The following is a 27,462-nucleotide window of genomic DNA, read 5'->3' as shown; positions in this document are numbered from 1 at the left end:
CCGCTCTGTGCTGGGCAGTCAGGGGATGGGGAGAACCTGGACGTTTGTGAAGCTCACGCTGACCCTGAGTCACATGTGGACACATATGTTCCACGTGGACATGCACAGCATAGTGTTCCCCTCAAGCCACACTGTCGACACGGCCATGCTTTCCCTGCAGGGATGGCGCCGTCACACGCTGCGCTGGGGGCACTGGGCTGCTGAGAGCACCTGCGTCCCCACACGGAGTTATGAGGAGGGTAGGGACCTCCCCTGGGAACTCAGTAATCATTTGAACAGTAACTCACATATGGCAGCAAATAAAGAGGTGAATGTGAGCTGCTTAAGGCAAGAGCAGAGACGAGAGGTTGTAGACTAACCTCAGATAAGAGGAAAATTGGCCTGATGAGTAGCACTTAAAAACTCTTGTCACATATGATCTGGATCAAAGGCTCTGATGCCACAACCAGATACTTTGACGGTGTTTCCCTTGCTCCCTCTGCCTTCAGGAGACGGCTTTTGTATGCTTTTACTCAATTGTTCTGGAAGGTGATTCCAGACTGCCAATAAGAAGTCTGCCACATGTTTTTTAGTCCCAGGACTTAAATTCTGAGATGCCCCAGCTAAAGTAGGTCTCACTCTTGTGGGCAGAACTGAGAAGTGGATGTGATTAGTCTCCCACGAATCAGAGGTGAACACCTGGCTATCAATCGTGGGTGTGTCTCTCCGCTGATGAAATGACCACACTCGTTCCGGCACCAATCTAGAAGGGAACCTGGAGCACGGCCGTCTTGCCCACACTCTCCTCCAGGGCCTGCCTGCCAGAGGGCAGTCCTGCGCAGCTCCTGCTGCCACGGCCCCTGGGTCTTGGGTCCTCCCACCTTCCGGTCCAGCAGTCCTGGGGCCAATGCTGCTCTTTAGAAGCAGCACTGGGGAAAAACCTAGCTTCTGAGTTGTTTTAACTGCATTTTAAAATGTAACGTGTTCACGGTCTAAAATCAAATCAAAATGGATCAGACACATAAGCTGATAGCTGAATGTAGAATACCAAGACCCGCCACAGCATAATCACTGAGTGACTCTTACTGTCTTTAATGATGCTGCACAGCCCCTCCCCCAGTCTCAGGCCACCTCTTGCCTCCCTGCCCTCTGTCTGGGCATCGGGTCAGGTCTGCTCAGGAAGTCTTGAGTACGGCACATGCCCTGAGGAGTCGCTGCCGAACCAGGAGAAGTTTCCGTTCCTAAGACTCGGCAGTGGGCTAGGCTAGAGCAGAGTTTTGAATCCTGCCTCATGTTAATTCACAAAGGAAATACAGGAATTCCCTGGGTGCCAAAAGGACCCTTAAGAATATCAGATAATGTTGTACTTCTAGTTCCTGGTGTCAAAACAAAACTCCACAATACCAAACAAATCCAAGGCCTAAGAAGACCTGATCAGCTGCCTGGTGAGCTTTTACCCCTTCTCCCCACAACACACACACACACACACACACACACACACACACACACACACGCCTAGAGGAGTCAAAAGAAATGCAAAGGAGAATGAGTTTCCAAGCTTCCAAACAAGTAAAAGATTTTTATAAATTTAATGTGCACTTTTGTCCCAATTGGTCAAAATACCAGTATACTTAAGAAAACTTGCAATACTGTGGTTAACTAATCTCTCCTTAAAAATTACCCTGGAGTCAGAGAGAAAAAAAAACACAACAACAAAAAAAGAATTAATGTGTGTCCTGTATAAATCTTGAGAAAACAGAGCCAAGAAAACTTCCCAGGAACCTTTCTCATTCCAAGCCAAGATACACTTCCCGCGTTTGGGCATCACTAATAACAAGCGCATTCATGAGTTCCTGTTAGCTCGCGCAGCGCCGTCCCGGAAAGACATTAAGGCCGCGCGCACGGCTCCCACTGCACAGAACGAGGCTCTGAAACAGTGCCAAGGCAGAGCCCCAAGGAGCCCGAGTTTCCTTTCTGGAGGCAGCAAACTGAACAGTGGCTCCAAATTCTTATGGTTGGATTTTCAAACAAAGTTTACCTCAAAGACATAACACAGAAGACAAAGGTTTTGAAATCTTTTCTATATTCTCTCAAGGGAGGCCTGCAACTTGGCGTGACAGGAAGAGTTTGGAGAAGGGGCTCATAGTGTGACTTGGAGACACTGTCCAAGCAGGAGGGAGGGGGCAGGGAGGGCCGACACTCAATGGCCCTACAGATGCAGTTTCATTTAAAATCCCAACCGGTTAGTTTGTGGAGCAAGACAGGCTGCTTCTAAAAGCTTTACTGAGGAGCAAAGGGCAATAACCAAGCTATTCTCGAAAAGGAAGGGGGGGGGGCGTAAGCGTCACACCAGACATCAGCCATTATTCCACAGCTGGACAGGGAGGCTCTGACACAGGAGCAGAGAGACCAAGGGAACAAAACGGAGCCCAAAAGTAGATTCACACATTGCTGGAAATTTCATTTTTGGCATCTGGTAATCCAAATGAACGGGGAAAAGGCTGGACTTCTCAAAAGATGGCACCGGACACCTGGTTACACATGCATGCCTCACACCGCACTCGACACACCAGCTCCAGGACATTAAAGACTTAAATATGAAACGCAAATTATAAAACTCTTTTTCTTTCAGTTTACTTATTGAGAGAGAGAGAGAATATGAATCCCAAACAGGATTTGCACTATCAGTGCGAGCCCGCCTTACGGCTCAAACTCATGAAAGGTAAGATCATGACCTGAGCCCAAATCAAGAGTCAGATGCTGAACTGAATGAGCCACTCAGGTGCTTGCAAAATTATAAAACTCTTAAAAGACAAATATAGGGGACTGCCCTTACAACCATGAAGAAACATTCCTTAAACAACACAAACTCAAATCATAAAGACTAATAAATTCAACTACATTAAAATTAAGAAAATACAAATTCCACCATAAAGAATATGAAAGGTCAGGGCACCTGGGCGGCTCAGTCGGTTAAGCATCCAACTTTGGCTCAGGTCATGATCTCAGTTTGTGAGTTTGAGCCCTACGTAGGGCTCTGTGTGGACAGCTTATAGCATGGATCCTGTTTCCAATTCTGTGTCTCCCTCGCTCTCTCTGTCCTTCACCAACCTGCAGTCTCTCTCTCGCTCTCAAAAATAAATTTAAGAAAAAAAATCACGAAAGGTAAGCCACAAATATTTGCAACATAATTTAAAATAAACGGCACCTAGGATTTTTACATATTAAAAAGAAAAGACAATTCAACTGAAAAATGAGCAAAAGATTTACATAAATCCTTCACGGAAGAAGAAACCAATAGCCAATAAATGCATTACAAGTTATTCAATATCCATAATAATAAGGGAAATACAAACTAAAACGTCTCTGAGGTATTTCAAACTCACATTACTGGCAAACATTTCCACGTCTGACTCTATCAAGTGTTGGCAAGGATGTGACGTTACTGGAACTCTTATATACATCTGGAAATAACTGCCTTTATTTAGTAAAACAGAAGATAGCATACCTATAACGCAAACATTGTATTCCTAGGTGCACCCTAAGTAGGTGCACATACACATACACCAGGAGACAGGCACAGAACAGTCAGAGAAGAGTCTGCAACAGTGAACCAAAAACAGTAAACCCTGGAACAAACTCAAATGTCTGTCAACAGTAGAAAAGAGAAGCACAATGTATCATGTCCGCAACGCTGTGAAATCGTGTGGAGCTACACAGCCAGTTAAATCTCGGGATAAAGGGGAGTGAAAGGAACAAGGTGCATAACCATATTCTTTCTCCATGATACCATTTACGTGAAGTTCAAAAGCATGTAAAACTAGACAATACATTGTGACGGATGCAGGCATTTGAGGCGAGACCACGGAGAAAAGGAAAGGATGGTACCAGCGTCCGGAGAGCGGTCACCTCCCGCCACGGGGAGGGGGCGTTGGACCCGGAGGGGGTGCTCCAGGCCCTCTCAACTGTGTGGCAGTACGCAGGGATTCATTATGTTATTTTTATACCAAACACCTATTTTATAAGGATTCTTTTATAATTCCTCACTGTTTACTGAAACAACAACAAAAAACCAGAAGGCTGTCAAACATTCGAATTCTGCCGTTGAAAACACGTTTCTCACCTCTACCAAGTACTTCCTGTTCACGAGCCCCTGGGGAAGGGGCTTACTCTGCCCCTGCGGGACTGTTCCTGCACTGCTAGCAGTTTCTCTTCTCCCTGCTCACCCTCTTCCCCAGCCCCAGCTGCTAGCGCGCCGGACCCCTAGCCACCAGCCACCAGCAAGCCACCGCAGGGCCTCACACTCCGGTGTCCGGCTTCTACCCGTGCTCAAGCCCCTCAAATCCGAACATGGGCGTCAGGTGTGAGCCCCTCCTTCTCCTACCTGCCCGGCCTCAGGCTATTTTCCTAGATGTTGCAGTGTCCTCAAGGACGCGGGGCACTTATGACACAACAGCTCTTTAGAAGCCATGAACTTCTGAGATGGGGGGGCAAGAAGCGCCTCCCCCAGGGTGGTCTTCAAAATCATCTAAATGAGCTTAGAAGCAGGAGAGCTGTGCTTCTAGAGGAGGCCAAAAATGACTATTCTACCCATGTTGTCAGTTTCCAAATTAATCTACTAACAAGTGGGCTCAAGTGATACAAAGTAATGTCAAGTCAACCTACTTGTATGTTTCTGTGACACCTGGAAATACGCAGGAGACCAGGCAAAACCCCAACCCCAGCATCTGCTGTGTGCGCCAGGTCACTGTCTTGCCCTTTGCTCCCAGCCCTTCCAGAAACCCCCCTGTCATCCCATGCATGTACTTGAGGACGGTTCCCGCTGCTCGGCTCTGGACGTGCCTACATTTGTGGAGCCGGAGGGCGCAGACATGTGTACAGGAGCCAAGGCTGCTGCCTGGTTTCTCCACTCCCACTCTGGACCTGTTTCAACCCATTTTCCATGAGGCCTTGTACATATACATATGTGTATATAGATAGACATGCAGGTATACGTTTATATTATATGTATTCATAAAACAAAACAAATCTGACATTACTTATCCTGTTTGGAAATTCTTTGATGGCTTATTCTTTTTCTCCGCATAGAAACATAACCAAGATTATGGATCCTGAAGCCAAACTGAAATCAAATCTTGGCTGTACTACTTTATAAAGTTGGGCAAGACACGGAGCCTCTTACCAATGAGGCCAATCAGTCAATGCACGCCAAGCACCCAGAACCGTGCCTGACAGCGCAGAGGCCCTCGGTTGGCGCTGTCACTGCCGCTGAAGCCTGCGAGGTCACGGCCATCCAACCTGATCCCGTCACCTCCACCTCGTCCTGCTCAACACACCTCCATATCCTTATTTCTTTTGGTCCCTCCCGAATTCCAAGGTCATCCTAGTCCAAGGCCTCTATCCAGCCGGGTCTCCTGACCTGGGTGCTCTTCTGAATCCATCCTTCTCTCTTCACCTCTGGGGTCATAACTGAAATGAAACATCTTCAGACACTGCTTTATTGAAGTTGGGTCCCTCTGTGAAGTATCCAGTACTTTTCCTTTATAAGTACACTCTTCAGGATTTGCAGCTACATACTTAGAAGCTTATTCACTGAATCTGTCTTCTTTACAGATAGAAAATTTCCATGAACCCGGGAATCTCTCTCTTGCGGAATGATACACTTCTAACGCCTGACACCATGTTCAGCATTCCAGAGACTGTCAATAAATATTTGTAAAATGAATGAGTACAAGACAATCTAACACCAACTTGACTTATCTTTTAAGAAATAACCTAGGAACCTAGGGGCACCTGGGTGGCCCAGCTGGTTAAGTGTCTGACGTTGGCTCAGGTCATGATCTCACAGTTCCTGAGTTCAAGCCCCACATCAGGCTCCCTGCTGTCAGCACAGAGCCCACTTTTGATCCTCTGTCTTCTCTCTGCCCCTCCCCCAAATGCTCGCTCACGCTCGCTCTCTCTCTCTCTCTCTCAGAAATAAACATTTAAAAATTTTTTAAAATAACCTAAAAAACCATTTATATGCTCCAAAGATTACGTTAATTCCTCATTTTTTTTGAGATTAAAAAAAAAATCTTGCAGAGGGCATTATAAAAAAATAGCAATCAGCAAAATATCATCCAATTGAAAAATCAAAAAAGTCTACTCTAACCCAATCCTTGATCTTTTTAGTCTGATATTTTTACCTCACCTAGACACTGAGGATACGTAACAAGCTTGGGGAACACCCTCTCCCCACTCTCCTGGGTCTCACTTTTCATTCCCAGCTTTCTAAAAATTTAGCAAAGATAAAACACTGGCTCTTCTCTGTCAAAACTGAACACCTGCTTTGAACACAGTCCGTATCACCCCCATCCTTCCTTTTAGCAGCTCTAATTAGGGCCACACAGCAGGCATGATTCACACGAGCGGCGGAGTCCATCCGCGGAGAGTAAATGTCTGCTGCGAGACTGTGGTGCGAACATCACCGGGCGACCTGGAGGGACATCCGTGATGAAAGTTTCGGCCCTCGGGAAGCAGCCTCTGACCGATGCAAGTGACGTGCACCGAAGGACACCGCTGCCACGCATGCCACGTGCCATCTCAGCGATCACTTTCAAGGCTTTCTATTTCACAGAAATAATGTAAGAATTCTAAACTACGCAGAGCATGGTCAAGAATATGGTTTGCACTACCCGATGAAGACGTGCACTAAAAAAAGGTAATGGGAGTTTATCATGAAGCATGAGGAGTATATGTGGTCAGATAAGAAGGCGCAGGGTGGGCTCAGACAGGACTTCCCTATGATTAGTCCCTAAGCGACCAGACACTCACTCACTCACCCAAGACAGTACCACCTGGCCCGAGAGCATCCTACTCTGCTTTGCCTTACTCTGTATCTTCCTTTTCCCGACATTTGAGTTTTTTAGTCGTAAGTTGTTCTGGAAGGACTCAAATGTAACGGTTCTTACCTCTATCCCCACTAAAGGAAATACCTTCCCAGGAAGATGCAGTGTTTGATTTGGCGAGGCCTGAGCCACAGCGCCTGCCGCTTCTCGGCTCTTCCAACCAGAGCGGTAGCATGAAAACAGCAAGCACTGGCTTGGGGGCCCCTCTTCTCTTGGTGACTCAATCTAAAAACCTGCTAAATTGCTCTGGGTGAACACTCCGCTTTTTCCTGTCTCATTTAATTCTACTTATGAAATGGAGTTGATTTTGGGTCCTAACAGGTCAATGTGCTTTAATGCACAGAATGCTCTGTACTATGGGCATACTGGGTCCCTTCTCAACAAAGGGACCTTAGCACAAACAAGGCATTGCTTCTGTTACTAACATCACTTACTAGCATAGGTCACAGAAAACCATAACCCTCAACTCTGATGCATCTAGAACTGGGCAACTAAGTAAACCAAAGACAATTTAATCAGCGAAATTTCAGTGGCTTTAAGTGACTTATGGGTTTACTAATATCCTGGTAAGAATGAAAACTAAACTAGAGTCTAAAGTATCTCAAGAAAATACATGAAAATTTACAAGTATCTTTTAAAATTCCACTTACTGGCTCTGTTTATAAATTTGGAGGGCTGCTACAAGCCACAGCCAGCAGGAGCTCTCCAGGCCCAGTCCTCCACCCTGAAGACGGACCCCCCCACCCCCCCGCCCCGGGCTCAGCTGGTGACCACACAGCAGCGGTCCTCTGCGACCCAGGCCGAGGGATGCCCGCCGTTTCTCTACTAAGCACTCCTGAGAGGAGACCTGGAAGACAGCAAGACGGAGGGACAGGGACAACCGAATCACCTTCATTTCTTAACACTCCAGAATTCCAAATTTCAACTCCTAACCCCAGTCCTCTAACTTCACAGAGAGGACAGAGCCCAAGTCCAACGTGCACCCACAAAACTCATCTGGGGCACACAACACTGTTCTATGGGACTTCCCCAGAACTACCCGAGGAGCGTGAGTGAGACAAACGTCCGTATACAATTCCAAACTGTGATGTGTGGAGTACGAGTTTTGGCTTTTCAGTTTCTCAGAGTAGGTCAGGCCTCACCACTACACGTAAGGCCGTTCTGACCATCAGGCACAGGCAGCACAGGAAACTCGGGGTCAGGTCCAGGCCATCGCAACAAAGCAAGTCCAGTGACCGGTCGGGTGGATTTCTTGGTTCCCCAGCGCACGTGAGGCTGTGTTTACACTCCACCGTAGTCTGTGAGACGTGCAATGGCATCACGTCTGAAACGACAACGCACACAGCGTACTTCAAGATACCTCCCTGCTAGAAGCGCGAACCAGCATCTGAGCCTTCAGTGAGCTGCAGCCTCCTCGCTGCTGCAGGGTCCTGCCTCGACGCTGCGGACCGGCCGGGGGTGGCTGTGGGGCTCCCTCTCGGCACCGGACGACAGCGGGGTCTGCCATGCCGACAGCCTCTCCCTCCCACACACGGTCTCTGGGCAGCGCGCCGTGCCGTCTGGTGGCTTTTTACCCGTAGAAGACCTTCTTTCAAACTTCGGAGTCCGGCCTCTCCAACCCTGCTGCTGCTTCATCAACGAAGTCTGTGTCATATCCAAATCCTTCGTTGTCATTTCAACAATCTTCACAGCATCCTCGCCAGGAACAGACTCTAGCTCAAGAAACCACGCTTTCCGCTCGCCCATTAGAAATGAAAGGTTTGTCCCGAGATGGCAGCCATTCGGTCCCATCTTCAGGCTTCACCTCGACTTCTGGTTCTTTTGCTGTTTCCACCACGTCTGTAGTGGCTTCCTGGATGCGAGTCTTAAACCTTCAATTTGTAAAAACAAGCAAACAGTACCTGCGAAGCACGATAAATCAAGGTATGCCTCTCTCTGCTCAATTAGGCCTCACAAATGTCCTAGGACATGGGTCCTATTATCCCCATTTTACAGATGAGAAGACTAAAACAGAGCGATCGAATAAGAGTCGGACGGGGAGGGCAGAACGAGAGCCCCCAGGTGGCCCCTCGGCCCGCACTCGGCCGCAGGAGGGAAGAGGGGCTACCGCAGCGCGGACAGGCCACCAGTCACCTCACGCCAGTGCTCACGGGCGCGGCGACAAATCAGAGGTCTGAGTCCCAGCTCTCAGCAGGAGTCACCAAACTGCTCCAGTGATGGTCACGACAAAGAAAGAAGGGGAAAACCTGTTCCGTGAAGTCCCGAGCCGGCGGTGAGGGCGTCAGCGCGTCTGCACGCGGCGGTCCCGCACGGACTCCCGCTGGGGTGTCCCAGCCGACCCCGGGCATTTTAAGGGTAGAGGAAAATGTCCTCCCCATTTCTATATCCTCAGCATCTACCTAGAAGGTCGTGGTTCCACAGAGGAACTCAAATGTTTGCTGAGCGACTGGCTCCCTTAATAAACACATAAATAAAATTATAAAGAAAAAATATACTTTAAGGGCCAGTCAGAAAGCACTCAACGTGGAAAGTCTGTTAACTTAGTAAGCAGCCTTCAGATTCGGTGTCCAGTATTTCCCTTAATAAGACGCTGCATTGTATTCCCTCTCCTTCCCCCAAGATAAATCCAGTACTAGGAAACTAAAAATAAACTTAATAATACCAAAGAATGAGCAATTTCCTCTTTGGCCTTGTTTGCACGACTAGTTTAGGGAAAAAAGGAACCTTATTTCCTGCTCAGCTGTGCAGGCATCTGAGGACACTCGAGGCTGGAGGGAGAGGTGGCAGTGCCCGATTTAGGAGAGCGGCGGATTCGCTAAGGACTGTGAGCACGGGGCTTTGAGGAAACCATGTCAAACTTGTGTGGCTCTTCCTGTAAATAGGTTTATTTCCCAAATTCTTTTGTGGAGATGTAAGACATCTGTGTTTCTAAACAGGGAGCGAGAAAGAACCCACCCCCCTCACACGAACGCCTGCAACGGGAGCGCAGACGGAGCGGGGTGCGGGGCTCCCCCGGCTTACGGCTGAGGAGCGGCCAGGAGCAGGCGGCGAGGGCCCAAAGGAAACGGGGACCCCAGTCAGGGAAGGGGTGCTCCAAAGATCACTTAGGCATTCCTGCTCCCGCAGGGCACCAGGGACAACGACTCGTCCCTCTGCGCGTCCAAAGGGTGGCCACTCCGTTAGCGACTCAGTTGGCAAAGGCCTTCTCGTTCGAGAGCCAGAACGCTTCTCAAGAAGGCAAACAGTGTCCGAGTGGCCCTCGACACCCCTCGCTCCCGTTCTCAGGGACACAACCCCGCCGCAGGGGGCCGGCTCCGTGACGGTGTGGCTCCTGTGTGGCACAGACTTGAATCTCAGCTTCTAGATATGAATTCAACGTCACGTCTACTGCCCACGCCCCAAGTCAAAACTGAGCTGACAACCAGGTGTCCCCGTGGTCGCTCGCAGAGTCCGCCTCTCACCAGCCCTGGCACTCAAACCAGTCACCTGTGACTCCTGCCTCGTCACTGCAAAGTGGCCACGGAGGCCCGTCGTGAGGAGACCGCGTCTATGGGAGCATCTCCCCTTCCTCTGATAAAAAGCAAGCTCAGCCCCAAACCCAAGCACTTCCCCCTCTCCCGCCCCGATGGCCCTGACATGGCCCTGACATGGCCCTGACGGAGGGGCCCTTTCGTGTCCCTGGGCCTCGAGTTCCTTCCCCGAGCTTGTGCAAGAACACCGCAGCCTCCCAGGTTATCAGAACTGATGAAATCATGTCTGGAGAGTGCTCTCGTTTGCAAGGATGAAAAGAGCTATAAATACAAAGTCAAAGCCATAAGAAGAAAAACTTTTTTAAGCTGCAACCACTTCTTTCTTTTGAAATGGAGAACCGCCAGAAAGATCAAAGGAGTGTCACCGTTTGTTGACTGCTGCTCCGGGGGCCCTTCCCCCCCCCCTCCCCCTGGCAGAAACCCCGGGGAGAGGGCTGCCACGACTTCTAAGGTAACAACAGCTCGGGGGACGAGGTGCCCGGTGGCTTCCTGGAACACCCTGGCTAGGAGATGCAGGCGGGCCGCGCGGCCTGCGCACTGCTCACACTCCGCCACGGAAGCAGGCGCGGCCGGGGGAGGCAGCCTTGGTGAGAAGAAACAGAAGGACGTGAGGGTAGTGCCCCCCCCCCCCCCCCCCCGCCGCCTTCCTGCCACAGAAGCCTGCGCGGTGACTCCATACGGCCAAGGCGGCTTGCGTAATAAAACACATAACCTTGGCTCAGTTAACCTCCTGAGCCATAAAACAGAGGCCGGGGCGGGGAGCAAAATTAAGCTTACGGGAAACAAACCTAATCAAAGCAGAACACTAACAAAGGGCACCAGAAACATTTCTACTGTATCACATCCCACGGGCTGGCCAAGAGCCCGGAATTTTCATTACAACTTTTCAAAGAGAGGGAGAGGAGAAGAAATGTTTCACAAAACCATTATCAAGGCCCCAAGCCTGGATGCCCTGCTGTACCGCCGAAATCTGAGAGAGGCCAGCCTGTCAGGGAGTCAAAAACCCAGCATGTGGAAACTGGCAGGCCTTTTACGTAGTAGGAGGTTCTTGAAACGACTTCTGTTTTGCACTGAAGTCTCAGGGCCTCACAGGCCATAAAGGTTTCTGAACCACAGAGAAAGGAGGGCAAAGCTAAGGAAATAAATCAAAAGTTCCTCTGGGATGCACACATGCCTACTTGGAACAAGCTTTCAGCCGGAACATCCTCCACATTAAACAACAAGGAGGACTTTTCAAAATAAAAGCGGAAAAGAGATTCATTTTGTTATAAGCAATGTACTCTCTTCTTGGTTTAAAGGTTCTGCGTGCTATAAAACATGGCCCCTGCCGTGAGCACAGGGGGGTGGGGGGTGGGGTGAAGGCCCGGCTGAGGGCAGGGGCTGGCAGTGACAGAAATCAGGCATAAGGGACAAAACTCAAACAGAGAAATGCTGGATTGGGGAGCGCCCCGAACACGTGAAAATGTCCTGTAACAGTTTAGGGCCAGATGCCAGGCCTGCCCGCAGCCAGAGGGTCCTCTCCTTTCTCTCCACAACACTCGGGGGGGGGGGGGGGCAGAACGGACGCCGTCCTCGTGACGCAGAGCCACATGGTCTCAAGACCAGCAGAGGGAGTACAGCGTCTGAGGACAGGAAACGGTCAGCCTGACACCCAGCGATTTGCGCTTATGCAAGACCTTGGCTGTGAGGCAGCGTTCGAGGCCTTCTGATCCGTGTGGCCTCGGGTGGTGCGAGACCGGGAAACCGGGAGAAGCCAGACCACCGCCCAGGCGAGGCCGTAGGGATGCAAGGGGACCACTGTACTTCCGTCGGGACACACGTACTACGAAGGGTGTTGCCGGGGCGCGTGCCCCACCAACCTGGAAGGACTGGGGAGGCGATCTAGGGAGAGGAAAAGCTCAGCGAAAGGCAGAAAATCCAGTTTGGAAAGCTGACAGCAAGCATCAGAGTAGTGATTTCCCTTACAATCCAGGGCTCCCACATTAGTCCACGAATAGGAACCCATTTCCACTTTTTTTTTTTTGCTTCCGAGGTGGGAGAGCGCCGTCCTTCAAGCGTGTGGCTTCCCGCCGCTGGCTGACACAGAAGCAGCCCCCCCCCCCCAAGGCCCACGTCTGCTAAATGACTGCATCTTCACCCTCAGTCCGGGTTCACCAACACACGCAGGAACGGGCCGAGGGAAGGCCTCGGTCACCAGCCCGGACTCATGGGAGGCGGGCAGGGGAGGCCCGGGGCAGTGACTGCAGCTGATGGTCCTTCCCACAAGGGAGGAGCCCCCCCACCCCCGCCCCGACTCACACTCGATTTTGTGGCAGCATGGCACTGCGACTCAGCTCGGGCACGCTCCCCGCGTCACAGTGGCCTGACGGTGTGGGTGTGCGCTGCGGCCAGATTCGGTAATGTCTTTTACTAAATCCTACTATCAACACTTGCTCACTGTGGGAAATGAGAGTTAGGTTAAAAATGTCAACCTTGAGATGTGCTAAACTCAGAGCGCCTGGGTGGCTGAGTCCATTAAGCGTCTGGCTTCAGCTCAGGTCACAATCTCACAGTTCGTGAGTTCAAGCACCGTGTCGGGCTCTGTGCTGACCGCTAGCTCAGAGCCTGGAGCCTGCTTCAGATTCTGGATCTCCCTCTCTCTCTGACCCTCCCCTGCTCACGCTGTCTCTCTCTGTGTCTCAAAAATAAATAAAAAACACTAAAAAAAAAAAAAAGATGTGCTAAACTCAACAAAATAAACAAAACCTCGAATGTGACTTTCTGTTGTGCTAGGAGGTGCACACGGATGAATTAATACCCATGCCTGCCTGCGGGGGACGGGGACGGGGACGCCGGGCCCCCTCCCCCCGGCTGCCTGACGCTGCTAGGAGGGCCCCACGACACCGGTCCAGAGGAGCTCGCCGAGAGCGCGTGGTGTGGGATGTGCCCACCGCCCTGACCCGGCTGAGGAGCTCCGAGGGGGGGGCCGTGGCACAACTTCTGTGTGTCCTCCGGGGACTGGATCAGGACACCTCATGGAAGACGGAGGGATTCGGATCCCAGCTTCATGGTAAGAGGACATCGAAAACACTGGAACTGTCCCTAAGCACCACGCGTGCGTTTAATGGGTGCGAAGTTACCCGGTTCTCAGGAATGAGCAGGGCAGCCACTCTGAAGGCAGGCGGCGGAGGGCTGCAGCCGTCAGCGCCTCCCGGGGACAAGGGTACTTCAAGGACTTTCTTTGGCAAGACGTTTTTTTCCTCCAAATGTTTATTTGAGAAAGAGAGAGCACGTGTGCATGTGAGCAGGGGAGGGGCAGAGAGAGAGGAAGAGAGAGAATCCCAAGCAGCCTCCACGCTGTCAACACACAGCCCAACCTGGGGCTCAAACTCTCAAACGTAGGATCACGATCAGCGCGGACGCCTAGCCGACCGAGCCTCCCAGGCGCCCCTGGCGAGGCACGGCCATTAAACACCTATCCTTCAAGTCACTTCCAGCCCTGACCGCACAGCTCCTCGGCCTCTCGCTACCACTGATGCCTGTGCCCCGTAGTTCCACACGGAGGCCAGGACACCGCTCACTGTGGCGGCCACACTGCAGTCGGGAGGGACTTCGCAGGGAGAACCCTGCCCCGTCTTCTCACCAGACGCCCTGAGTTCCGTGCGTGCCGGTTCATCGACCGGTGTTAGGAATAAACGATAAAGTTCTTATTTTCTTTGGAGCTTGGTAGTTTAGCAAATTAAAAGGATAATCTTTTTTTTTCCTTTTCTTTTTCTTTTTTTTTTTTTTACATTTTAGAGCAAGAGCGTGAGCAGGGGAGAGGGGCAGAGAGAGAGGGAGAGAATCCTAAGTAGGCTCCATGCTCAGTGCAGAGCCTGGCATGGGAATGGCTTGGTCCCACAACCCTGGGATCATGACCTGAGCTGAAATCAAGAATCAGATATTCAACTGAGCCATCCAGGGACCCCAGGAATAAACTATAAAATTTTTATGTTCACCCTATCTAAACATCCTGTCACTGATTTCTAGAGAAACTCTGTAAGAGAGTGCAGTATAGACCTGCCTCGTAAGGCGCGTTAGCATTTGGGCAATTGGTGATGAGAACAGAACAGAGTATAAAAGGGAGTTTGCTTCAGCTGCGGTCTGAGACACATGAACTGGACGCGTGGGCGCACCCTCCGTGCCCTAAACCTGCACAGCTTAGTACACGTACAAAGTGACGGCGTAGGAAGCGTTCCATGCTCGAGGTGCCTTAGTCTGCCTAATCATCTAACAGACCTCACATGATCTGCTAGACACGGAAGCACCTGGACTTTTCTCCCAAGTCATCTGACAGGCTTATGTGGACAAAAGAAATAAGAACTTCAAGTTCTGATAAGCAAATTCAGTCCACAGGACAAAGCAAATTAAAAAAATTATTTTTAAAAGTTTTGTTTTGCTTTCCCCCCCACCGTGATGTCTACAGGGCTTGACTGCCCCCGCTCCCTGCCTGCCACCTGCTTTACTCAGCAGGAGCTGGCCGTGCAGACTCACTGGGCCGGTTTCCTGTCGACTCTAATAATCCCTCCCCTATCATTCCCCATGCTCCAGATTCTCCGTCCACAACCTAAACACCTTCCGTGACAACTGAAGGCCACAGACCTCTGACCTTCCTCTGGGAACCTTGTTAGTACGTTTCCAAAACAGCAGGAGTGGGATGGAGAACCAAGTTATGATCACGGGAGGCGTGTGCCTAAATCAATGAGCGCCGAGTCCCAAGGGCATTGGACCTGTGCTGTTCCAGACCCGTAAAACACTGAAATACACAAAAGGCATCACTTCTTGCCAAACTCAAGAAAACCCCCAACTCCTGCACATGAGAACAAAGAGACCGTGGCTGCAGCTGAAAACACACAAGCAAAGCATCACTGGACAAACTTTAACTTGATACCATTCAGAACACATCAGTGGGATTTCACTCACACAGCAAAGACACAGAGAAAAATTCCAGACTGTTTTCAAGATAATAAAATGGCATATGATGGTGACTCACTAACTGACTAAAAGGGGAAAAAAATCCACAGTCACAGGAACCTTGCAAAGCTGCAGAGATCTGGCAACACTGAGGCTCTCTCACCTCGCTTGGCTCTCGCCTCCAGTACACACCACACACACACACACACACACACACATACACACGAGCGCATACACACAAACACACACAAATACACTTCACACACACGACCATTGTGAAACCAAACTGCAATTGGCTAATGGCTTGCTCTACTGCTTAAGATAATATTTTATTCTTGACTTGCTCAATAAACCTGCTGAGAAAAATAAACAATGGGTTTCAATCTTATAAATAATCTAGAAAATAGAATTGCTGTGCAAACAGAGTTGATTTACTGCCTCTGATAAGCAGAACAGGAAAGTCCAAACGTGGCACAGTGTCCCCCAAGTCCTAGTCTTTCTGTCCTGGGACAGGAATGTTAACAAGGATTTTGCTGTCTGCTACACAGTCTAAGGCCTAGGATGTACACGTTTCAACTTGTCTTTATTTTTTAAAAATTTTTAATGTTTATTTATCATTAAAGGAGAGAGAGAGACAGAGCATGAGAGGGGGAAAAGCAGGAAGAGAGGGAGACACAGAATCTGAAGTAGGCTCTAGGCTCCAAGCTGTCAGCACAGAGCCCGACGCGGGGCTCAAACTCACAAACGGTGAGATCAAGACCTGAGCCAGAGTCACATGTTTAACTGAGCCACCAGATGCCCCTTCACTGGTCTTTAAAAGAGCTTCAAAGAAGATCATGAAAAGCAACATGAAGAGCGAAAAATGAGGAAAACCATTCCTTAAAATCACACAAGTTTTAATCTTTTAGGACCAATAGTTATATATCAATCTATGGATACAGTATTTGTATTTCCATCCCATCATTCACACATGTGAATATACACGGGCAAATAACCCAGTTTAAGAAATGGACAGAAGATACGAATAGAGATTTTTGCAAAGACGACATCCAGATGGCTAGCAGGCACATGAAAAGATGCTCAACATCACTCATCATCAGGGAAATGCAAATCAAAACCACGATGAAATACCACCTCACACCTGTCAGAATGGCCAAAGTTAACAACACAAGACACAGCAGGTGCTGGCGAGGATGTGGAGAGAAGGGGACCCTCGTGTTCTGCTGGTGGGGTGCAAACTGGTGCCGCCGCTTTGGAGAACAATATGGAGGCTCCTCAGAAACCTACAAGTAGAACTACCCTATGATCCAGCAAGTGCCCTATTAGGTATTTATCCAAAGGATGTAAAATACAGACCGGAAGGGGTACACGCACTCGATACAGTGCTCCAACAATAGCCAAACTATGCCCAAATGTCCATCCACTGATGGATAGATGAAGACGGGGTACACATACACAACAGAGTACTACTCAGCGATCACAAAGGACGAAATCATGCCATTTGCCACGATGTGGATAGAGCTAAAGAGTATTATGCTAAGTGGAATAAGTCATCAGAGAAAGACAAATATCATATGATTTCACTCATGTATGGAATTTAAGAAACAAAACAGTTGAATATACAGGAAGAGGGGGAAGAGAAGAGAGGAAAACAAACCACAAGAGACTCTTAAAGACAGAACAAAGTGAGGGCTGACAGAGGGAGGTAAGGGGGAGACAGGCTAGAGAGACGGGGGAGGGGTACTAAGGAGGGCAGCGTTGGGATGAGCACTGAGTGTTGTATGTAAGTGATGAATCACTGAATTCTACTCTTGAAACCAACATTACATTACATATTAATTAGAAATTTAAGTTAAAAATAAAAAATATCAAGTAAAGCCCTATTATAGGGAACAAAAGGAGACATAAAGAGGTATTAAAACACGGTCCCTCCCCAGAAGACCTTATATTCTATATAAATACATACCTGCATATATGTGTGCAGAACAGAAATGCATAGTAGAGAAAAGGAAACGGTGTCTCAAGTCCAGGACTAAAACAAAGCAATAATACTTAAGGAGCAGAGCAAGATGCAATTCTTCCGAGAGAGGAGCTGGGCCCGTTGGGTGACGGCCACCTGTCGTAGAAAAATGGCCTACGTGGCTTTCACGAGCGTGCAGCCAAGCCCTGGCCTGGGCTCCAGCCAGTCCCCGGGACTGGGACCCGGGCACCTTGCGGAGAGCTCGCGCCCCGCTCGCGCCCCGCTGGCCTCCTCAGCTGGCCGTGAACTCCTCGAGGGAAAGCGCCCCCTCTCTCACCGCAGGCACCTCAAGGAGAACAGGGGCCTCGGCTACCAAGCATTCTCCCCAGAAGTTCCCAAAACACTCCCAACCTTGCCAACTGAGAGCCGTGAGTGTAAACACCTCGAAGGTCAAATCCTGGGAACGGTGACGCCACAGCGTAGAGGTGTCACCAGAAGGAGTTAGGACACTGGAGCAGAACACAGACCCTTATTTCCAAAGTGGGTAAAACAACAAAGGTCAATGATATTGAAACTTAATTTAAAAATTTAACATCTCAAAAAGAAAACCTAGCTTCACAGAATTCTGGTGTCCCTACAACAGATTTCTCCTGTTTGCTTTTCCTAGTTCTGTAATACAAGAAATGGTTTTCAAATTACGGAAAAAAGAAAGCCTATGGTGGGGAGCAGGGCGTCTTTCCCACCACCAGTGAGCAGCTGGGAGGCTGAGGGGGCCTCATTGACTTCTCGAAACAATACGAGTACTTTTTATTCTACTTTATTTTCCTAAGTATTACACAAGGGCATAACTTCAAGTAAGATTAAAATGAACCAATTATTCAAGGATTATGATTTCAGATACATCTTAAAACTTATTTTTAAAATACCAGCAAACTGGAACTTTGAAATTAGGAAGGGCTCATCGATCTTACTAAGGCTGAGAAAAATCTAGGATATAAAATATGAGCTCCAAGTGGGTAAACACATAGAATACAAGCACAGTAATCACAGCTTTAAGTCTTCTGAAAGAGCATTTCAAACCTTCCATTTGTTTTACTAGCTAATAAAATGGGTGAGTCTACTTAGGTTTAAAAGTCCTAAATGTCTCTATCTAAAAGGTCACCAGGTAGCCAAGACCCAGTCCAATCAGAAGAAACACAGGCCAGCAAACACCTGCAGCGAGTGACTACCTAGCCCTCCCGAGCAGCAGTGCGCTCAGTCACTTTCCAAGTCCGCGGCGGCTGCGTCCGGGAGCAGGGACTACAGGCCATGCCTCGCACGCGGTCAAAGCACGTGCACACTGCGTCCGCCAGTCCGTCATGCAGGGTAAAGCCAAGGACAGGCCTCAGACATTTATACAGAAAACAGCAAACTTTCAAGACAGTGTTTTAAAAAGTCACCTGATTTTTTTAAGTTTATTTGAGAGAGGGAGGGAGGGAGGGAGGGAGAAGGAAGGGGAGGCGCAGGAATTCCGAGCCCTGCTGGTGCACCGACCCAGTGTGGGGCTTGAACTCACGGACCTTCAGAGTATGACCTGAGCCAAAACCAAGAGCCAGTCGATTAACTGTTCCTTAAAGACTTCCTTATTCCCCCAACATCAACGCCAAAAATTCCTTACACGCAAATGTCTTCACTGCCTCATGTACACAGGCGAGTCAGCCAGTCCCGCTTAGATTACCCTCATCAAGACCGGACCCCTGCCCAGCCAAATATCCACACAGTTCAGTCAATCAGACGAGAAGATTCGAGCCCCAGCTCCATTTTGGTGGGAACAAACGCCTGCGCGGGAGCAACGGTAAGACCACAGTGCTCGCTGTCCAGATCAGTGCCTGTTTCTATAGGCAATCACTTCTGCCTCGAATGGAAAATTTCAACCTCACCGGTACCTACCTGAGGACAAGTTATTAAGAAAAAGCAGTACAACACATGTCTCCCCTTGGACCCAATCTTGCCAACCTCTCAAAATACGTCTATTTCTTCTCCACAGATAAAGGGGTGCCAGAGAGAGAGAGTAACTTCTGAAAACACCGTAGTATTAGGTATGTGAACTTCATATTAATAGGAGACTATCACCCTTTCAAATAAAACGGTTTCTTAGCAACTTAAAGATCTAGGCTTGACGGACTCACATCCAATGATGCCACAAGGAAAGAGGAAGAAAACAGGTTTCATTTGAAATATGACAGGAGTCACAACTGTGTTTCTAGGGAAAACTGAAAGATAGGAAGAGGGAAGCTCTATGAAGAAATTCTATCACTGACAATAACAGAAGAAGCCCAGATCCGGTTCTGTATGTCTGGAATACTTTGCGATGATTTGAAGAACAGGAGGCCCTAACAGTGAAGTAAGTTACAACCTGACAGAACGGAAGCAGTGGTAAGAAGGAAGGTGCCCCACGGGCTTGGGCCCACAAGCGCGCCCCTCTGCACAGCAGGGCTCCTGAGCTCTCCCACATGTTCGAGCCATGGGCGGAGCAGGTTCCGCCGCAGATCCTGGCTCGGTGGGGACAGACAGGGGCCCGAGAGCCTGCAGTGGCACCAGGCTCCGGGGATGGGGACGGGAGAGTGCCGGCCTGGGGCGCACAGCACCTGCAAGCAGGGGCCTCTGGGTCTGTGCCTGTAACACAACTGTGTCCTCACAGTATCAGCCCACTCAGGAAGGCCACGCTTTGTTGTGTAACATTAGATTAAGCATTAATGAGGCTAGAAAATTGTTTATCTAAGGTTTTAATCTGAAGTCAAATAAAACTCCATGCTGAACGTTCATACCGAATGCTAGGGTCGTTCTTCACCTCTTACTATTAGCAGAGTCCTGACCACTCAGTCTGAAACCCTTTCTCAAGAGCAGTTGTTCTTCGCTGGGGGCTGTGCTTTATGCAAAAGATACTTTGCCTGAAGAAACGAACAATTAATATTCAATAGTTATGTACATATTTAATGGAATTTGTTTCCAGAAATGTGGTTGCTTTTCACTGTAAGATTTTAAACCTCCAGTATTTTTCATACTATCACCCTAAGTTAAAAACAAAAAACAAACAAACCCAAAACGTCAAAACCAGCTGCCGCTTAGTTCTATTAAAAAAACAAAGCAAAAACAAAAACAAAAAAATCCAGACACAGGGGTGCCTGGGAAGCTCAGAGGGTTGAGTGTCCAACTTCTGCTCAGGTCATGATCTCATGGTTCATGAGTTCAAGCCCCGCACCGGCTGGCTGCTGTCAGCCTGCTTTGGGTCCTCTGTCCACCCCCTTTCTCTGCCCCTCCCCCGCTCAGGTGCACGCTCTCTCTTGCTCTCTCAAAAATGAATACACACTTAAAAAAAAAACAACCCAGACACATTCTCAATGGAGAAAATCAGGAAGACAGACTTCTTTCTAGTTCCATAAATAACTTTCAACCCCCCATTTTTTTGTCTTACTGAGACCTTACTTCGAGAATTATTAAAAGAACCTCCTTTCTGGTCTCTGCATCTTGTTCGTGTTGCTCAAGAATGCTCCCACAGCTCAGTCAAGACCTCTCCCTTCTCTTTTAAAAAATTTATTATTTTGAGAGAGAGCTCACGCCCAGGAGCAGAGGAAAAAGAGAGAGGGAGAGGGAGAGGGAGAGGGAGAGGGAGAGGGAGAGGGAGAGAGAGAGAGAGAGAGAGAGAGAGAGAGAGAGAGAGAGAGAGAGGATCCCAAGCAAGCTCTGCACTGTCCGCACAGAGCCCTACACAGGGCTTGAACTCACAGACTGTGAGATCATGACCTGAGCTGAAATCAACAGTCGGACGCTAAAACAACCGAGCCACCCAGGTGCCCTCTTTTTGGAAGACTTCGTTGGGTTTCCGAACGCCCTCTTAGAGAGAGTGTAGGGTCCCTCAAGGCTATAGCCAGGACATAATTTTGGCCTAAGTCCTGCCACATCCGCCCTCGCAGCCTCCTATCCAACCACACTAGTGTACGCGCCGGGCATGGCGTGCCGACTCCTGTCTCCGTGCCTTTGCTCGTGCGCCTCCTACAGCTGGAGAGCCACTTTCCCCCCATCCTCCCAACCACGGCCTGTCAAAAAGCGTATCCTTCATTCCAAGTCCAAACACTACAGCCTCCAGGTAGCCTCCCAGCAGCTCCCCAGCACTCAGCCTCTGGGGCACACTCTGTGGGGGCCGAGCGTCCCCCAGGGCCCTTAGCACATATGGCCAAACAAGGAGAGCGTGCATACGGGGCACCTTTCCCGCTGCGATGTGGCGCACGAATGGCACCCTGCTTCTCATACAGACGTCCCACCCGGTACAGTGCTCGGTGGGCACACAACATTTTTAAATACTGAACTCTACGGGCACCTGGGTGGCGCAGTCGGTAAGCGTGTGACTTTGGCTCAGGTCATACTTTTGCGGCTCGTGAGTTCGAGTCCCACGTTGGGCTCTGTGCTGACAGCTCAGAGCCTGAAGCCTGCTTCGGATCTTGTCTCCCTCTTTCTCTGTCTGCTCCTGCCCCTTTCATGCTTTTCTGTTTCTGTCTCTCAAAAATAAATAAAAGTTAAAAATAAATAAATAAAAACAAAAAACCCTGAACTATATGGAATGTATAGCTTGGAAAACGGCAAGTGGGTAAAAAAATGAATTTTTTAGTGTAGAAACTATTAATGTACCAGCAACTGGGACTACAAACAGCATGAGCTTAATCCGTACCAGGCTAGATAAAACTACAGAGATGAGAGAAAGTCAAGGGTTTGTGCCTTTTGACCTTCTCCCAGAGGCTGATGGCCTGCTGGAAGCACCCCTCTTCTCTACCAACTTGGGGCAGATCACACTGTCTTCTCTCCAGCGTTGGCTGCGCCTGAGACAGGTCACGGGGGCGGTGCTCCCTCCCCATCTACAATCCAATGCCAGCCGATCTGCGGAGTAACAGCAGACAGAGCTATACACAAAGGCCAGCCGGGACTCAAGGGACAGTCATCTGGGTGTCAGACATGGAACGTCTTTGATGGAAACAACACAGACATGTGCTCAGTGTGAACGAAGACACATCCCACTGTCATCTGAGTAATCATCTCATGATTTTCAAGAAAACTGCAACGTATGTAAAAATCCAACAAGGTATGATTTTGTAACATCCAGGACTTTGTATTACTCACAACATGGGTGCCTTCCTGGTGCTTTAAGACTCCCTTCTAGGGGCGCCTGGGTGGCTCAGTCGGTCAAGCGTCCGGTTTCGGCTCAGGTCAGATCTCACGGTTCGTGGGTTTGAGCCCCGCGTCGGGCTCTGTGCTGACAGCTAGCTCAGAGCCTGGCGCCTGTTTCCGATTCTGTATCTCCCTCTCTCTCTGACCCTCCCCTGCTCACGCTGTCTCTCTCTGTCTCTCAAAAATAAATAAAAAGCATTAAAAAAAAAAAAAAGACTCCCTTCTATTAAGTCCCCTGTTTTCTCCAGCTCTCTCAGCAGCAGAGGTCATGTAATTCAGCGATGCACAGATCAGGCGGCAGTGCTGAGGGCGGCCCGAGGCCCGGCTCCCCGACCCGGGCGCTCCGCACAAACGCACCGACACCCAAGACTCCCGCGTGGCCCGGCCGCTGCGTCTGAGAGAGCGGAGGCCGCGGCCGCGGGGGAGCGAGAGCTCCGAGAAGGGGCCTCACTGGGCAGGGCTGCCAGCCGCGCATCCGGGCACACACGGCGAAGGTGAGCGGCTACAGGGCGAGGCCAGGGGGCAACTCCACACCCGAGACACGGAAGTATCTGACTTACAGGTTGTCTCTCGGGTACTGTAAGGCTAACATGAACTTGGACAGGAGGTTTCGGCAGTCACCGCCCCGCCCCCACGCCAGGGGCAGCAGTGTTCAGAGAAAAGCCAGAGTCCGCTCCTGGAGAACACGCACCGGAAACCAAGGGAACTAGGAAGGCCGTTTAGGTCCATTCCCACCAGGAACGTCTGTCCACATGACTGAATGATCCAGGAAGGAGGGACGCCCCTTCAACAAAGGGCAAGATGGAGTAAGTGGATCCTTTAAGCTAGCTGCCGCCCTTCACCACCCCCCACCCCGCCAAGTTTTTCAGTGAAAAGGCTTTTCCCCAAGACAGATGATAAGAAACAGCTCATTTCTTCTCCCACAGGTTCAGCACGGTTACGCGCAGAAAATAATCGCACAGCATTTAGCTCCGTCAGGTCGTATTTGGGGTAGACAGGGAAGAACGGCCATTTTTAAGTGTTTACATAGACTCTCTACAGACGTGATCTCATTTAAGTCCTCAGAACAATTCTAGGGGCTACAAGGATCACCCCATTTTACAGAGCAGACGTTAAACAACGGAGGGGCTGAATGGCCTGCCGAAGGCCCCAGAGCAGGCGGCGCCGGGCGGTGGCACGGAGCATCACTGTGCTTTCCGCACAGCAAGAGCCAAAGGTGTGCAAACGTTTTATAACGACCATAGTGCCTATAAAATTCTCACACAAAGTAACACCATTTTAGAGAAAATGGTTTTCGAAGCCTTGTCAGGATTTGACCGGAACTTCCCAATGAGGCTCCAAGCAGACTGCAGTTAGAAGAGATCAAGTACTATAGTTACCGGTAAGGCCAGGAATAGAACACAGGTCTGACGGCCCCCACGCCAGGCCCAATCAGGCGCGTTCTTTTGGATGCTGACACCCTTCTGAAGTTTCAAGTCGGTTGAGAATAGCAAAGAAATGAGTTAATAATTCTGGGAAATAAAAGAGAATGTAGAAAGTATCTAGATTAGAGGGATGTGATACAATGAGAGGCATGACCATATGAAAAGTTCTACCAAGGAAGTTGTGAACCAAGGAATCTTCTCACTTTTTAAGCGGCAAAAATGGAAAATAACCTTTGCCCTCCCCTCCCGAGGAGCAGCTGTGAATGACTGGCGCAGCGATGCTGATAACTAAGGAAAATATCAAATGAGCGCCTCTCTCCCAGGTGATCAGAGATTTACCCCGCCAACTCCTCCGGCTCCAGGCAAAAAGACAGCAGAACACGGGGAATGTTTAGCCAACGTCAGCCATGATGAACCCTCCAATTCTGCCAACAACTCTCCCGTTAGTGCCCGTGACTGTGCCCTGAGGAGGGGGCTGCTGGGCGCCAGAGGAGGTGCGCGGAGAGGAGCCGCACGGCCGGGGGACAGGGCTGGCGGACAGTGATGGGGTCGGGTCTCAGGACAGAGGCGCCTGGAAAAGACCAGATGCCCAGCTCACAAGGCGGGCATACCAACAACCTCTCTGTGGGCGAGGACAGACTATTTACTGAGTTAGACAACATCAGGAAGGGTAAGGGACAACCAAGGAGCAAGGGGGAAAAAAGAAAGGATTAGAAGCCCCTTACCTAGGCTAAAAGTAATTCAGTTTGTCTCCTACTGGAGATAAAAAGCTAGATAAAATTGCCTGGCGTTTCCAAATGCTGGATAGTAAATTTTAGATTCGATGCTGAATCTTGCTATTATAAGTTTATTTTTTAAAACAGAAAGGTAAAATAACTGTCAAGCCATATCTTGTATTAAATTCCTCATGATTTGCAACATCTAGCAGAGCACATGGAGACAGAAAACTACAGTGGTGGGGGGGGGGGTGTCACGACCTGGCCTACTGCATCCGGCCACAGCTGCTCATGGACCTCACGGCTGCACCGATGTGCCACACCCAAATCCCTACAGTTGAGTAAAGCATTTTAGTTTTATAAAAGTACATATCAAACTTCAAATAACTTAAATCCTCAGAAAACTTAAAGGTATTTCTTTCACTGTGCCACATTAAATACCTCTTTCCAATTTGTTCTGGGAAGACCCCTCCCTGCCCTCCAAAAAAGTTAATTACATAGATTGATTACAACATATACTTTAGTTTGAGGTCTATAACTGTTCTCAAAATGACCGATCTCAGCATATTCAGATGTACACTAAACATTAAAGGTTCAATGCAATGCAAACCACCGATTTATATAAGGCTATGCTTGGAATCTCAGAACCTTTCTTCCCTGTTAGGAGTTAATGCTGCTCGCATAAGGTGCCATGCAGAAAAAGTGTCTAGAAACAGTTCATTAGCACAAAAATAAAACAAAACCCTCAGAATAAAATAATCAAAATAGAATAAGAGGAAATCAATCAACAACACCCAATTAGAAAACAAAAACCAAACCAAATCACACCACCCCGCCCAATTCTAACACGGACACTCTTCCTTGGTCTCCTCATCCCACTCAGGGAGGGCAGGGATGAAGCGAAAAGCAGCTTATAGTGTCTACATATTCACCCCCATCCCCAAGTCCTAAGAGGCACTTCCGGTCACTAGGCTCTGCCCAGGCCACAGACACTGGGACTTGGCTGGCCCCACTCCTAGGCTCCCCCATTCCCTGGCTTGGCCAGAAGGAGGTCTCACCAACCACCCCCCTGAATTCCACTGTAAGGAATTTAGGTAAATGAGATTAAATCCCTTCCTAGTGTCCTCTTCATATAACCTAGTGTTCTCTAACGTTTCCTCAGCAAATCCACCTCCTGCCCCGAGTTTAGCAAGAGACAGGGCTCTCAGCTTTGTGAAATGTCAAAGGAATCTGTAAAAGCCTCATTTAAGCAATTTATAACAATCCTTGCATCTGTCCAGTGAAAAGTGCAAACTTTAAAAAAATATTTAATTTAAGTAATCTCTACATCCAATGTGGGGCTTGAACTCACAACCCCAAGATCAACAGTCGCATGCTCTTCCGACTGAGCCCATCAGGTGCCCCCCAAAAGTGCAAACTTTTAAGGTGGCAAAACTAGACACTTAAAACTACACTTCAAAACATAAGCAACATCAAGGAAAGAAAAAGTCCCAATAGAATTCAAAGCACAGTGAGCCGCAGACCTTTTCATTCTATTGTTTGGTTGAAGACTTGTCAATAACCAAATCCAACTGGTGGTAAATGACATTTCCTATTTCAGCCACTATATTTACAATCAGATGTTAATAGTTCAACACCCTTGCAACCCCCCAACTGTCCCTCTGTGGTCACAGACCTTACTGTTCTTACAAGGGAAGTCCGCTTCTTTCGTGGCAGAGCAGCATAATCTGTCACTTCACTATCTAAAATCGGGAGCTAAAACTCAAATGAAGGAAGTAAAAGGAAGAGGATCCTACGGCCAGCCAACCGGAGACAGCGCAGGGTTAAAGGAAACCATTTCACAAGATCAAGTGCGGAGACGCAGTAGGGGCAAAGAGGAAAAAATCAAGTTACATAAAGTCCAATTGTACTCACGGTTTCCTTATTGGGAAGCAGCTCCTTTCTAATTCTGAAGAAGTTCTTGCCGTACTGCCTGAGCCCCTTAACGAAGCGTTTCTGTGACAGAAAGAAACAACAAATGGATGTAAAAACCAAAAACAAAACAGGATGTCAGCAAAGCGGAGATCTCTGCACTCAGCAGAATAACAACCCTGAAAGTCGGAGCTCGGGAATACTGAGGAGGCTGGGAGACCATTTCAGCAACACAGCTGGGAACCCCCTGGCCAGAGCAGGCCCCGGACCGCCTCATCAGAACCCCAATGGCACACACGCCAGACAGGTTTTGGGGAAGGACATCCCGGATGTGAGCCTAAGCAGCAATCTGTGCCCCTATGTGCCACGGTCTCCGCATTGGTCTACGAAGGTATAAACAAATATGCTCCGTGTTTCAATAAAACAGCACAACTGCTTTTTCCACCTGAGAAGGAAGCTTCCCATCAGAAGGGAGGGATAAGGAATCAAACCTGGAGACTTCTCCAAAAGGTCACCCTAGAGGAGTTAAAAGGGCCTTTGATTAATCTGAGAGAAATTCACCATAAAGGCACCGATGTCACGGAAGCCCACCGGGAGCCCGAAGCCCCGCTGGCCAGCCCCGCCATCACCGTCATTAAAAGCCACCCCGAGGCACCAAAGAAAGACGCATCGGCACCCCTTCCTTTCTCCGACGCTCCCCACCGCCCCTCCACCCCAGCAGTCTACAGACTTTCACTTTGTCCCATTCCTCTCAGGCAGCCCCTCCCCGCCCCAGTGGGGGCAGCTTCCGGCTCCCCGGCCCCCACCTCAGGGCCCCGGGCCTGGGGCTCGCGGTTCTCAGCCGGGTCCCGCGCGGCCAACCCCGGCGACACTTCCCCGCCGGGCGGCCCCGCAGCCACAGGTACGCCGCGCCGGCCGCACTCC

The 27,462-nt window shown here is 49.4% G+C and overlaps 1 protein-coding gene across 12 annotated transcripts in view; it reads right to left on the bottom strand.

The window, feature by feature from the left end:
- The window catches only part of RERE (arginine-glutamic acid dipeptide repeats), a 293,409-nt gene that overhangs the window by 28,024 nt on the left and 237,923 nt on the right, over nucleotides 1–27,462 (bottom strand). For all 12 annotated transcript variants that reach the window (XM_029949991.1, XM_029949993.1, XM_029949995.1 and 9 more), the window contains one exon: nucleotides 26,542–26,622. In XM_029949991.1, coding sequence (XP_029805851.1) covers nucleotides 26,542–26,622 — 81 coding nt within the window. The remainder of the gene's footprint in view (nucleotides 1–26,541; nucleotides 26,623–27,462) is intronic.

The sequence above is a fragment of the Suricata suricatta genome, chromosome 8 (genome assembly GCF_006229205.1).
Source record: "Suricata suricatta isolate VVHF042 chromosome 8, meerkat_22Aug2017_6uvM2_HiC, whole genome shotgun sequence".
NCBI lineage: Eukaryota > Metazoa > Chordata > Mammalia > Carnivora > Herpestidae > Suricata > Suricata suricatta.
This window is presented reverse-complemented; position numbering and strand designations above follow the sequence as displayed.